This window comes from Procambarus clarkii, chromosome 10 (genome assembly GCF_040958095.1).
Source record: "Procambarus clarkii isolate CNS0578487 chromosome 10, FALCON_Pclarkii_2.0, whole genome shotgun sequence".
NCBI lineage: Eukaryota > Metazoa > Arthropoda > Malacostraca > Decapoda > Cambaridae > Procambarus > Procambarus clarkii.
This window is the reverse complement of record NC_091159.1, coordinates 41,098,069-41,113,068: the sequence shown is the minus strand read 5'-3', so window position 1 is coordinate 41,113,068 and position 15,000 is coordinate 41,098,069. Positions and strand designations below refer to the sequence as shown.

Below are 15,000 nucleotides of genomic sequence, written 5' to 3'. Positions count from 1 at the left end.
TTAATTGAACCTTCAGCTAATATTAAAACATGCAAGTCACGGTGACAGTGCAAAAATGAGTGACAAAAAAAGAAAAACAGAGAAAAAAAACACAAAACTCAGGTCAAACTCAAGGAATGGATTTATAAAGGAGGAAGAGAGAGTCATGCAGTCCGCATGCGGCCATGCTGGTGTGGTGTGGTCCAGTTACCCGGGGACAGGTAGCCTTCACATGTCTCCCGCAAGACGATCCAAGGAGGTACCCAAGAGTCTCCAAGGCAATATCTCCAGAAGAGCTACCCAAGGATTTCCAAGGTACTCACCAAGAGTTTCCAAGATACTCATCAGGATGGTACCTGAAGACCTACTACCATCAGCTAATATGCAACGTTAGAACCGTCTTGCTGTGGATATATATATATATATATAAAACACTATCATTAATGAGAAACTCCGTAGGAGCCGTGATAAGGATTCGAACCCATGTGCTAGGTTCTGATTGTCTGGGGCGTGTGCGTGCGACTACACTCACCGCATAGGTTCGAACTCCAATCTCAACACCTACGGATTTTCTCACTGCTGTAGTCATGTTAGTCTGACTACTCTCCGTGTGGACTTTGATTAATAATGCTATTATTTTCGTCCTTAAAGTTTTGTTGACAACGTTAGGCGTTATTAGACTGGTATAGGAGTACGAGAGGTAAGAGCCAACACAGGTAACTGGAGCCAAAGCACACTCATTAATTAGGATTTGAGGAGGTTGTTAAGACGCGACAATCCTTACCCCCGTGACCTTCACCGTCGTCCCCCGCGAAGCGATGGTCGCGCTGCGGGATGGAAGGTTGGCAACGCTCCTCTTAAACTTGGTATTACCAAAAAAATCAAAAAGTAGAATTGCTTCGTGTCAACATTGAAGAGGGAGTTATTTGCACCGTTATGAAACACCAACGATTGTTGTTAACGTTATAGATTAGCATCGAAGTCCTTCCCGCTTGGCGACCATCGATCCAGCGGGCTTCAATAGGGACCCAGTGCCCTCACAAGAGCTCAGGGATCCCTTCACCAAGATCCAAGAGCCCTCACTCGGGCCCAAGGGTCTTCATGCGGGCTTAAGGGCCCCCTCGCGCGGGTCCAGGGGCCACTCACTAGGGTTCTAGGGGCCATAATACTCAACATGCAAGACCAGCAACAACAACAAGAGCGTCGGTACACTTACCACATAAGCATCAACGACACGCCATATTAAAACTCGGATGCAATTGGAGCCTCTCGGAGCGCTGGGGCCCCCCGGCCAGTCCTGGGGTGGGGGGGGGAGGTGGCCGGTTGATATGGGGGGGGGGGTGTGGGGGTGGAGGCATAAGGTTGGTTGAGCGTCAAGGGGGTCGATTGACGGGGTGTTCAGGGGCAGGGTGTAGGTCATGGAGTCAGTTGAAGAGGTTTAGAGGGCCACGGAACCGGTTGAGGGGCACCCCAGGTGTCGGTGAAGGGGGCCCCGGCGCTACGAGGGTCCGGATTAGTCACACAACAGCCCGCCGTCTACTTGAGGCTCAGGGAACAGGGAACAGCAACAGGGACAACAGGAAGACGGGAACGTCACCTGACTAAGGGGAGGGGGTGGGATTCCTTGTGAGGGGGAGGAAGGGGGGTAGGGGGGGGGGAGGGGTTAACTACATACACCAAGCCTGACTACCGGGTAACTACGAGCCTCGCTCACAGCCCAGACCAGGTACAACACAGGTACTGAGGCAACGCCCGCCTCGTGCACCCCCAGGAGGGGCTGAGAGGGTACAGGAGGGGGCTACAGGAGGGGGCAAGGTGAGGGGCTGTGAGCGTGCCCGGTGCCTAGGGCGGGCTGGGCATGCGGGTGCGGGCCAGAGAGACAATGAACGAAGCCGTCACTCACTGCGGGGTGTGATACGGGTGGTAAGGATAGTACTGGTGGTGCCATACCTCGCCGCCCTCGCTGTAGCCGTACGCAGCCTTACCCGCTGGCGCCACGGCCCCGTGGGCGACGGTGTGGGCACTCGGGGGCACCCCCGCGTGGGGCGACGCCCCCTCGCCCCCGTGGGGGGAGCCTCCGGCACTACTTCTGGCACCCGGCGTCGACGCTGGCGTGGCGGTGCCCCACTTGCAGGCGACGCCGCCGAGGCTCGGGTCTAGCGACGCCGACGACACGGGCACCTCCGTGTACTTCTTGTTGGGGTCGTAGTCGTGCGAGGCCGAGCCCCACATGAGCACCGTCTGGCGGGTCGTGTTGGCGTACGTGTCGCTCTCCTTGCTCTCCTCCTTGTGGGTGGCGGTGCTGGCGGTGCTGGTGGCGGCGGTGCTGGTGGTGATGCCTGGGGTGGCCGCCAGCGCCCCGAGGGACGCCAGGGCCGAGGGGTCGTCCCGCCGCACCTCCCGCAGGTCGCTGTACTTGTGCTCGAGCGACGGCAGGACGGCGTTGCTGCCGTAGACGGTCGTGTAGGCGTCCGTCGGCTTGTACTGGTACTTGGAGGCGTCGAGCTGCGTCGTGCAGTACAGCTTCTGCTCGGCCGCTGTCTTAGTGAGTCCCGTCGTGTCGTAGCCCAGGCAGGGGCGCGCGGGGTCGACGTAGCCGTTGCTGACGTAGCCGTGGGTGACGTAGTCCGGGTAGTAGGACCCGAGCTGTCGGTAGTGGAACAGGTTGTCGGCGGGGAGGTAGCTGGCCGGGTAGAGCGACTGCAGGTTGCCCAGGTTCTGCTGCATGTACAGGCCGTTGTCGGCCGTGTAGGCCGAGGTGCCGTACATGTTGTTGTAGTTGCTGTAGGCCGTGTCGGAGAGGTTGGTGTAGCTCCTCTTGGTGCGGCACGTGGTGAGGAAGTCCCGCAACTGCGTCTTGTACTTGCGGCTCATGCGGGAGGCGTAGAGCTGCGGGAGCTCCGAGTCGCAGAGATAGGACTGTGTGAGTCCCGGGTCCAGGTACGAGACCTTGAAGTCCATCGTCCGCTTCCCCAGCAGGTCCCGCCCCTCCTCTTCCCTGCAACACACATAAAAACGTCAATTTCGAACACTGAAATTTCGATCAGTTGCGCTGACTCTGACCTCCTGAGATTGTCTTCAAGAAACCTAAGACCAGCGATACACCGAGAGGAAGACTTCGAAGGCGAGTATTATCTCATACACGCAAGAAGACCCTCATACCTCAAGTCATCCAGTACAGTATACTGCCTAAGACTCAGATATGTCTTGGACCTCCCGTATCTAGAAACGGGTAAATTTCTGGCACTGAGTTAATTAGAAACTTCAAAGTGTTCGGGGAATCAACTCACTAAAATGTAAATTAAACAAAATTAAAATACTGAATTTTAGATTAGATTATTATTTTAGATTATGCTATCTGATAGAAAAGGTTTTTCAAAAATTGTTTACATGAGAAAATGTAATTATTTACAATAACTTGTATATAATGAGAGTAAATTTCACTTAAGTATTGGTCATATAATTTATTTTATTCCATTAAATATTTGCTCTGCTACATATAGATGCCAGTCGGAATGAATAGACAATTAAGTGATCTATATTATTTTGTGATTTTCAAAAGTGATTTTCATTAGTGGCAAAGTTATTTTCATTATTTAAAAAAAAAATCTTGAATTAATAATATTATATTATATTAAGAACATGAATCATTGACTTAGGATAGGTTAGCTTAGTATTGCTATTTTTTTTTTACATTAGTTTAAACTAAAATTACAACAAATACAATTATATATAGAAAGCTTTATCATTCCATAAAAACAAAAGATTAGAAAGTATGCATTTTCAGGAAAATTAGGCTTGTTAGGCAAATCGGGCCTTGCCTACTAGGCCAAGTAGTGCATTCTGGTTATTAGGTATAACATGTATATATATATATGTCGTACCTAGTAGCCAGAACGCACTTTTCGGCCTACTTTGCAAGGCCTGATTTGCCTAATAAGCCAAATTTTCCTGAATTAATATATTTTGTCTAATTTTTTTCTTATGAAATGATAAAGCTACCCATTTCCTTACGTATGAGGTCAATTTTTTTTTATTGGAGTTAAAATTAACGTAGATATATGACCGAACCTAACCAACCCTACCTAACCTAACCTAAGCTATCTTTATAGGTTAGGTTAGGTTAGGTAGCCGAAAAAGTTAGGTTAGGTTAGGTTAGGTAGGTTAGGTAGCCGAAAAACAATTAATTCATGAAATCTTGGCTTATTAGGCAAATTGGGCCTTGCATAGTAGGCTGAGAAGTGCGTTCTGGCTACTAGGTACGACATATATATATATATATATATATATATATATATATATATGAATGAAAACTCACACCCCAGAAGTGACTCGAACCCATACTCCCAGAAGCAACGCAACTGGTAACTACAGGGCGCCTTAATCCGCTTGACCATCACGGCCGTCAAAAGGAAGTGATAGCCGAGGCTATTTGAGTCACTTCCCCGACGGCAACTCGGATGGTAATCTTGGGCATAGCATTTCACCAAATCACCTCATTCTTTGGGGCACACGTGAGGAACACAAATGCGAACAAGCCTGAATGGTCCCCAGGACTATATGCGAATGAAAACTCACACCCCAGAAGTGACTCGAACCCATACTCCCAGAAGCAACGCAACTGGTAACTACAGGGCGCCTTAATCCGCTTGACCATCACGGCCGTCAAAAGGAAGTGATAGCCGAGGCTATTTGAGTCACTTCCCCGACGGCAACTCGGATGGTAATCTTGGGCATAGCATTTCACCAAATCACCTCATTCTTTGGGGCACACGTGAGGAACACAAATGCGAACAAGCCTGAATGGTCCCCAGGACTATATGCGAATGAAAACTCACACCCCAGAAGTGACTCGAACCCATACTCCCAGAAGCAACGCAACTGGTAACTACAGGGCGCCTTAATCCGCTTGACCATCACGGCCGTCAAAAGGAAGTGATAGCCGAGGCTATTTGAGTCACTTCCCCGACGGCAACTCGGATGGTAATCTTGGGCATAGCATTTCACCAAATCACCTCATTCTTTGGGGCACACGTGAGGAACACAAATGCGAACAAGCCTGAATGGTCCCCAGGACTATATGCGAATGAAAACTCACACCCCAGAAGTGACTCGAACCCATACTCCCAGAAGCAACGCAACTGGTAACTACAGGGCGCCTTAATCCGCTTGACCATCACGGCCGTCAAAAGGAAGTGATAGCCGAGGCTATTTGAGTCACTTCCCCGACGGCAACTCGGATGGTAATCTTGGGCATAGCATTTCACCAAATCACCTCATTCTTTGGGGCACACGTGAGGAACACAAATGCGAACAAGCCTGAATGGTCCCCAGGACTATATGCGAATGAAAACTCACACCCCAGAAGTGACTCGAACCCATACTCCCAGAAGCAACGCAACTGGTAACTACAGGGCGCCTTAATCCGCTTGACCATCACGGCCGTCAAAAGGAAGTGATAGCCGAGGCTATTTGAGTCACTTCCCCGACGGCAACTCGGATGGTAATCTTGGGCATAGCATTTCACCAAATCACCTCATTCTTTGGGGCACACGTGAGGAACACAAATGCGAACAAGCCTGAATGGTCCCCAGGACTATATGCGAATGAAAACTCACACCCCAGAAGTGACTCGAACCCATAAGAAGTGACTCTGGGAGTATGGGTTCGAGTCACTTCTGGGGTGTGAGTTTTCATTCGCATATAGTCCTGGGGACCATTCAGGCTTGTTCGCATTTGTGTTCCTCACGTGTGCCCCAAAGAATGAGGTGATTTGGTGAAATGCTATGCCCAAGATTACCATCCGAGTTGCCGTCGGGGAAGTGACTCAAATAGCCTCGGCTATCACTTCCTTTTGACGGCCGTGATGGTCAAGCGGATTAAGGCGCCCTGTAGTTACCAGTTGCGTTGCTTCTGGGAGTATGGGTTCGAGTCACTTCTGGGGTGTGAGTTTTCATTCGCATATAGTCCTGGGGACCATTCAGGCTTGTTCGCATTTGTGTTCCTCACGTGTGCCCCAAAGAATGAGGTGATTTGGTGAAATGCTATGCCCAAGATTACCATCCGAGTTGCCGTCGGGGAAGTGACTCAAATAGCCTCGGCTATCACTTCCTTTTGACGGCCGTGATGGTCAAGCGGATTAAGGCGCCCTGTAGTTACCAGTTGCGTTGCTTCTGGGAGTATGGGTTCGAGTCACTTCTGGGGTGTGAGTTTTCATTCGCATATAGTCCTGGGGACCATTCAGGCTTGTTCGCATTTGTGTTCCTCACGTGTGCCCCAAAGAATGAGGTGATTTGGTGAAATGCTATGCCCAAGATTACCATCCGAGTTGCCGTCGGGGAAGTGACTCAAATAGCCTCGGCTATCACTTCCTTTTGACGGCCGTGATGGTCAAGCGGATTAAGGCGCCCTGTAGTTACCAGTTGCGTTGCTTCTGGGAGTATGGGTTCGAGTCACTTCTGGGGTGTGAGTTTTCATTCGCATATAGTCCTGGGGACCATTCAGGCTTGTTCGCATTTGTGTTCCTCACGTGTGCCCCAAAGAATGAGGTGATTTGGTGAAATGCTATGCCCAAGATTACCATCCGAGTTGCCGTCGGGGAAGTGACTCAAATAGCCTCGGCTATCACTTCCTTTTGACGGCCGTGATGGTCAAGCGGATTAAGGCGCCCTGTAGTTACCAGTTGCGTTGCTTCTGGGAGTATGGGTTCGAGTCACTTCTGGGGTGTGAGTTTTCATTCGCATATAGTCCTGGGGACCATTCAGGCTTGTTCGCATATATATATATATATATATATATATATATATATATATATATATATATATATATATATATAAATATATATATATATATATATATATATATATATATATATATATATATATATATATATATATATATATATTATGTAAGGTATGAGGTAAGTTCCTCATCCCAAAATACTGGAAATATTACATTTATTAAGTACCTTGTGTGAGCATAAACAGGAGCCACTAACTGGACCTGAGGTCTCCTGTACAACTACACCTGTTGCCAGCCAACATGAGCACGTCAATAAGAGACGCCGAAGTACGACGGCCGCAACCACAAGAGGGGAAATGTATTGTATGCACAGAAGTTGCAGCATAATTGTGATAATTACAAAAGATACTTCTATAGAGCACTATAGTTAGCAGCAAAGGATTGCGGAATTGTAGTTATAGCAGTGAGATATGTAACGAGATCACTAAACTTGGTTGTTGAGATAAGGAAAACCAGCAACAAATACAGAGCAATCATCCCCAGAGTGAATGTAAAGGCAAGATAATCACTATAGCTGCCGTTGCTGAGGTACGATAACAAGCAGCAGACAATTAAGGTGCTATAATTACCCCAAGTACAATGTCCAGATGTACGATAATTACATCTGTCGACATCTGCCGCTGTCGAGGCGTAAGAACGTTGCCGGCAGCCACTGCACAGATACGATAATTAGACCGGTAGTAAAGAGTGGGGACATGTGAACTAAAATTACCAGGAGACGCAGGAGCATGATAATTACACCATTGGTAAGTGTTGTCGCGCAAAAACTCCATCATCAGTAGATGGAGAGGTACGATAATTGCATATATGTGGCAACAAAAACACACGCACACACACAAAAGTATGAAAAACACACCAGTAGGAGATGCACGGGTTCGATGATTGCACCAATGTAACTCGCCTCCAGCAATTAATGTATATATATGTTGGTTAGCATTGTAAATGTGCGGCCACTTCTGTGGTAGAAAATAATAATAATAAAGAAAAAAATGGCTTCTTAATCGAGAGAAAGAGAGAATGATAAATAAAGTAACACTTAGGTGTCGAGGTAAGATAACCTCTTTTAACATTACCACGGCTAGTTCAAGTTACTTGCTCCGGAAATTGTTGAATAGGACTGTATTACTGTGTGATATTGTATTATAAATTACAGCGTTGTATTTTGTAAAAACAACACACACGGCTGGGATAAACAAGCAGCAGGTTAGGTCTCCACACTTAGAGCAAGAAAACATCTCTCAGTGTGTACCACACGAAGGAGAATAATTCTATTGACAAATTACACTACAACATAATTAATAATTTTTATGTTTTGTTGGGGAGCGAGGGAAGAGAAAGTGTTGAATATATATATATATATATATATATATATATATATATATATATATATATATATATATATATATATATATATATATATATATATATTAGTATATTTTGGTAGCAGTCTTTCCTGTAGACATATATTATTAAATATGACCGAAAAAGTAAGATTAATAATTCTAACACGAATTTTCTCGATCTTTCTTACGTTTCTTTTCACTGTTGATGGTAATTCAAAGATCAATTCTCCAAAATTCATTTTTATTTATAGTCTAAAATAAAAATGAATTTTGGAGAATTGATCTTTGAATTACCATCAACAGTGAAAAGAAACGTAAGAAAGATCGAGAAAATTCGTGTTAGAATTATTAATCTTATTTCTTCGGTCATATTTAATATATATATATATATATATATATATATATATATATATATATATATATATATATATATATATATATATATATATATATATATATAATATAGGGGGCCAAACAAGGTACAGGAAGGAAGCCAGACACATACATAAGCGGCCGGTGGGTACAGATGATGAAGTCTGGCTTGGAGTTCTTGTAGACTAGTCTTGAGGAGGTTTGCAGCCACTGCCACGTTCCGTCCCGCGTCTGAAGACGGTAGGCGATCATCCCCGACGCTCCCGTCTTGAGCACTATAGGAGAAGAGGTCGTATAGGGTCTCCAGGTGTCATACAGTGTCACCAGATGTTATACACTGTTACCGCATGTCATATAGGAACACTAGAGGTCATATAATATCATTGGTCATCACCAGAGGTCATTTAGTGTTACCAGAGGTCACACAAGATCATTAGAGGTCACTGAGTCACACAAGGTCGCGGGCGTCTCTAGTAATCAAGGGAACCCTCAGTTCTTTACTAGAGGTTACATAGAGGGTAAATATATAGATATGAAAAGGACAACACGTGGTTAAATTACACAAGGGTCACATGGGGGGTAAAAGAGTGTTAATAAAGGTCATTCAGGGGTCACTAGAGGTCATAGTCACAAGAGGTCACAATCACTGAGCATCTCTAGAAATCATACAGGTTCACTGGTCATCACAAGAGGAAATAACATCAATGTGTCAAAGGAGATCACACCAGATATCTCGTGATAAATGATATCACCTGATACCTGGGACCACCTGACACCTGGGACCACCTCACTCCTGAGACCACCTGACACCTGGGACCACCTCACTCCTGGGACCACCTCACTCCAGGGACCACCTCACTCCTGGGACCACCTCACTCCAGGGACCACCTCACTCCTAGGACCATCTCACTCCTGGGACTACCTGATACCTGGGACCACCTCACTCCTGGGACCACCTCACTCCTGGGACCACCTCACTCCTGGGACCACCTCACTCCTGGGACCACCTCACTCCTGGGACCACCTCACTCCTGGGACCACCTCACTCCTGGTATTACCCGTCACCTGTATATCCTCATTCATTTAGTCACCTTACAACTGGTAAAATTTGATACTTAGTGTCACCTAATCCCACCGCTGCCACCATTTGTAACACGTGGAGATGAAATAGGATGATGAATAGGAATATAAAGGAATGGGAAGGGAATATCACAAATGGGAACTAATGGAATGAAATGCCCATATAATATTTGATTATGCCACATTATGAGAGAAATAAAATATAATACAATAAATTCAACTTCCTTGAATCACTGAAAATAGAGCTGATCCTTCTTAATTTACTTAATTTTCGAATAACGTTAAACATTAAGGCACTTGTCATAACCCTAAATTATATATAATGAAACCCAATACCAAAATTATGGCACTTTAATGAACAAAAGTTTATTAATATTCTAAAATAAGAAATTCTTGCTAGCTGATTATACTGACCTTTTCTGACGCGACTCTCACTGAACTTAAGATCATGATAACGACGAGTCTCATTGAATCACTGAACATAAAGTTCATTTCATTTGATATCCTCGATATTCAATGGTTAATATAAATCTCCACAAAGTGGATAACTGCAATATACTTTCATTTTATTTTTTGTTAAATCTTACATAGTTTACTATTCTTAATGGTTAGATGTTACTTAATACTTACGCTCCTGGTGGGCAGAGGCAACGTAGGCGAGGTCATCGTAGTGAACAAGGTCGTAACCGCCCTTGTTAGCGAGCTCCAGGTCACTGTACCCCAACAGCATCTTGCCTCTGTGGGAGAGCATGGGAGGGTTAGGCAGGCTAATTGGGAAGGGAGAGGGGAAGGTGGGGGAACGAGGGAGGTAGACATAATAACGACGTACAAGATATCAAGGGAAATTGACAAGGTAGCGATAGAAGCAATGGTCAAATTAAGGAACCGTAGAACGAGAGAACAAAATTGGAAACCGGAAACACAGATTAGTGACTGAGATGTCAGAAAAAAAACTTGTACAGTCTAAGAGTCGTAAGTAGACTGGACTAGATGAGGAAGCTGTCTAAGCTTATTCGATACTCAGCTGTATATGTAAATATAATAAGAAAACGAGTGAAAAGAGTCATTGTATTGAACTAATAAAGGTCGAGCTTATAGCTCGACCTTTATTAGTTCATGCTCGAACAGATGCTCGACGCTGCAAGCTCATCTAGGTGAGTGCACACACACACACACACACACACACACACACACACACACACACACACACACACACACACACACACACGCACACGCACACGCACACACAGTGGAGCATCTGGAGCGAAAGAACTTTGTAACACAGCATCAACATGGGTTCAGGGATGGCAGGTCCTGCCTCACAGGGTTACTTGAATTCTACGACCAGGCAACAAAAATAAGGCAAGAAAGAGAAGGGTGGGCAGACTGCATATTTTTGGATTGTCAGACAGCCTTTGATACAGTGCCACACAAGAGGCTAGTGAAAAAGCTGGAGATGCAGGCTGGAGCGAAAGGGAAGGTACTCCATTGGATAAAGGAGTACCTAGGCAACAGGAGACAAGTACCTAAGCAACAGGCGAGACGTTACAAGTGGAGTCCCGCAGGGTCAGTCCTTGGACCTATACTGTTTCTGATATATGTAAATGATCTCCCAGAGGATATAGAATCGTTTCTCTCAATGTTTGCCGATGATGCAAAAATTATGAGGAGGATTGAAACTGAGGATGATAGTAGGAGGCTACAAGATGACCTAGACAGACTGAGTGAATGGTCCAACAAATGGCTGTTGAAGTTCAACCCGAGTAAATGCAAAGTAATGAAACTAGGTGGTGGAAACAGGAGGCCAGACACAGGATACAGAATAGGAGATGAAGTACTTGATGAAACGGAGAGAAAGAAAGATCTAGGAGTTGATATCACACCAAACCTGTCTCCTGAAGCCCACATAAAAAGAATAACGTCTGCGGCATATGCGAGGCTGGCTAACATCAGAACCGCCTTCAGGAACCTGTGTAAGGAATCATTCAGAATCTTGTACACCACATACGTAAGACCAATCCTGGAGTATGCGGCCCCAGCATGGAGCCCGTACCTTGTCAAGCACAAGACGAAGCTGGAAAAAGTCCAAAGGTATGCCACTAGACTAGTCCCAGAACTAAGAGGCATGAGTTACGAGGAAAGGCTGCGGGAAATGCACCTTACGACACTGGAAGACAGAAGAGTAAGGGGAGACATGATCACAACCTACGAAATCCTCAGGGGAATCGACCGGGTAAACAAGGATAAACTATTCAACAGTGGTGGGACGCGAACAAGGGGACACAGGTGGAAACTGAGTACCCACATGAGCCACAGAGACGTTAGAGGGAACTTTTTCAGTGTCAGAGTACTTAACGGATGGAATGCATTAGGCAGTGATGTGGTGGAGGCTGACTCCATACACAGTTTCTAGTGTAGATATGATAGAGCCCAGTAGGCTCAGGAACCTGTACACCAGTTGATTGACAGTTGAGAGGCGGGACCAAAAAGCCAGAGCTCATCCCCCGCAAGCACAACTAGGTGAGTACAAATAGGTGAATACACACACAACCCAATGCAGCTATCCAATTCGCCGATACCTGTTTACTGCTAGGTGAACAGAGGCATCAGCTGGAAGACTCTCAGCTTCTTTGTTTAAGCGTTGTGTATTAAACTCCCTGTACATGCACCCGTTTCTATAAGTATTTGTTAACGCCTACGATTAGACCTGAGCGAATGCATACCCGTGCGTGAACACCGCTGCACATGACCTTTAGCATGAGCGCTCGTGCTGTGCTCTGCAGGCGCGGAAGCGTGCGCATGTGAGTGAACGCACCACCTCCCAGGTACATGGGTGAACACATGTACCTCACTACAGCTCCTGCTGTAGGCAGGCGTCTCGCTAAAGAAGTATATTCAAATTAATTCAATTTCTTTCATGTGTTATATGAGAGAAGAATGAAGAGAGGACGAATAGTAGAAGTCGTAGGCGTTGTTTAGTAGTAGTTGTAGTTGTTGTTGTAGTAGACATTGTTCTGGTTGTGGTAGTAATTGTTGTTGTTTAGTAGGAGTAGTGAAAGTAGCAGTGGTAGGAGAAGTAGTGGTATGAGGAGTAGGAGCAGGAGGATGCAGAAACTGCTCAACAGTAGAAAATGGAGGAGGAAGAAGGATGAGTAGGTGAGCAAAAAGTGGAGGAATGAAAGGAAATAGATAAATAAGTGGAAAAGTAGGAGGAAGAGGATGATAAATACGAAGAAGAACAGAATATCTATATCTATACATGTGTGCCTTCCTGTCTGCTTGAGGTCTAGACGACAGACGCTCGGCGCTAGTCTCACCCAGCTTTGCACTGTGATTCCTGTAGGGTACATGCCCAACACTGTCATGCAACCTTTTGTTTCAATATACGGTATAAACAGACACCGACAATTCCTCCCGGCACGTTATAGGGCCCAAACCAACGCAGACGTTATAAACAATACCGACGCAATCCCGTCATTATAAGCAGTGATTACTGTATGCAGTCATTTAAGAATAAGATTTGGTTCGCATTCTTATGTGATATAAGGAACTCGGGTTAGGTATATTTAGACAGTTCTAAGTGCTATATAGGCGTAATGGCTTGGCGCTTTCCCCTGATAGTTCCCTTCCCTTCACCCTGATGCCCCTCTTCACCTAGCAGTCAATTAAGTACCTGGGGGTGTAAGACAGCTGCTACGGGCTGCTTCCTGGGAATGTGTGTGTGTGGGTATGCATGTGTTAGAGAGAAATATATATATGTAATAAATATAATATAGGGGAGAAAAATATAGTTTAGAAAGGCGAGGTCCAAGAGCTAACAGCTCGATTCTGTAGACACAAAACCGGAAACATTTTGTATTTACTATTTACAAATAGTAAATAGTAAATTTACAAGTAATTTCTAATTAAATTTAAATTTAAATTTAAATCTATTTACCTGTAAATAGTATTTACTGTAAATAGTATTTACTATTTACAAATAGTAAATACCCATACATGGCGCGCATCGAACCAGCCACAAAAGAAAAAACAACAATGTAGTGTACATCGCCAGGGTTGTGAAGTGTGACCCACGAGGTGTAAACATTGCACCTGTGATCGCTGGGCCCCGAGTGCTAATTAACCCAGGTGAGAACTTTGGTCCCCCAGGCCGTAAACAGCGAGCAGTTTTATCACCAACAAATGAGAGAGTTCGAGAGGCGAGCGAAAAACGCTAATGACACCTGTAATGGGATTTTTAAATATTAATGTCTACCTTGACCAGATCAAAAATTAATAGTTAGATCAGAAAGTTTATGATCCCGTAGCTATGGGACGAGAGGAGGGGGGTGAGGGGGGAGAGTATAGATACGAGAAATAGATTTTTGACCCTTTATACCCCCCCCCCCCTCAGCTATGCCCTACCCCATACACACTGGCGCCCTAAACCACCCAATTACACTCGTCAATGCTAACAACCCACAATATAATCAACCCCCCACCCCCCTACGTCTATTTAACACCCCCCCCCCTTCAGGAGTCAATTATGCATACGAACAACCGACCGAGCTCGGTGCTAATGACCCAACTCAAGGGCCATAAAAACTTTGCACCAAATAATACTCGCAACTTTTAACTCAGAGCACTCGAACCAAAACCAGTAATTTCCATTAAAAAAAAAGGGGGAAGTAACACTAATGCATGTTGACACTGTATCGGGCCGGCCCAATCCTGCCGATCCATTTGCTAATGGGAACAGAGATTGCGTGCAAAATGGCTTAATATTTAGATGCAAAAAAATGGAAAAATCCTTCACAGTTTGCGTGTGTGTGTGTGTGTGTGTGTGTGTGTGTGTGTGTGTGTGCTCATTTGGTTGTGCTTGCAGGGGGGGGGGGTTGAGCTCTGGCTTTTTGGTCCCGCCTCTCAACTGTCAATCAACTGGTGTACAGATTCCTGAGCCTACTGGGCTCTATCATATCTACATTTGAAACTGTGTATGGAGTCAGCCTCCACCACATCACTGCCTGTGTGTGTGTGTGTGTGTGTGTGTGTGTGTGTGTGTGTGTGTGTGTGTGTGTGTGTGTGTGTGTGTGTGTGTGTGTGTGTGTGTGTGTGTCTGTGTGTGTGTGTGTGTGTCTGTGTGTATCTGTGTGTGTGTGTGTGTGTGTGTGCTCGCCTGTTTTCGTTCACCTATTTATGCCTGCAAGATTAACTTTTGCCTCAAGGATCCGCCTTTCCAACCAAAAGTTACTTAATGCAATGACTCCTGACCTAGTTTTCTATCATATCTACTGAAAAAAAAAATAATGAAAAACTGGAATTGGCTTCTTCAACTTACTCATTTAATTCATGACATTTTCTCACTGTTTATATGTTAAAAAAAGTACAACTCTATGGCCGATCAGTTTCCTTAATTACCACTCATGTCTTCTTGTTCCTCTGTGAT

The 15,000-nt window shown here is 45.3% G+C and overlaps 1 protein-coding gene across 5 annotated transcripts in view; it reads right to left on the bottom strand.

Moving 5' to 3' along the window:
* The window catches only part of ss (spineless), a 141,792-nt gene that overhangs the window by 13,335 nt on the left and 113,457 nt on the right, over positions 1 to 15,000 (bottom strand). For all 5 annotated transcript variants that reach the window (XR_011228001.1, XR_011228000.1, XR_011227998.1 and 2 more), the window contains exons 4-6: positions 10,206 to 10,312; positions 8,629 to 8,770; positions 1,883 to 2,977 (exon numbers count right to left, since the gene is read on the bottom strand). Coding sequence is in view for 1 of the 5 variants with exons in the window: in XM_069321915.1 (XP_069178016.1) it covers positions 1,883 to 2,977; positions 8,629 to 8,770; positions 10,206 to 10,312 (1,344 nt within the window). In the remaining 4 variants the exon portion in view is untranslated. The remainder of the gene's footprint in view (positions 1 to 1,882; positions 2,978 to 8,628; positions 8,771 to 10,205; positions 10,313 to 15,000) is intronic.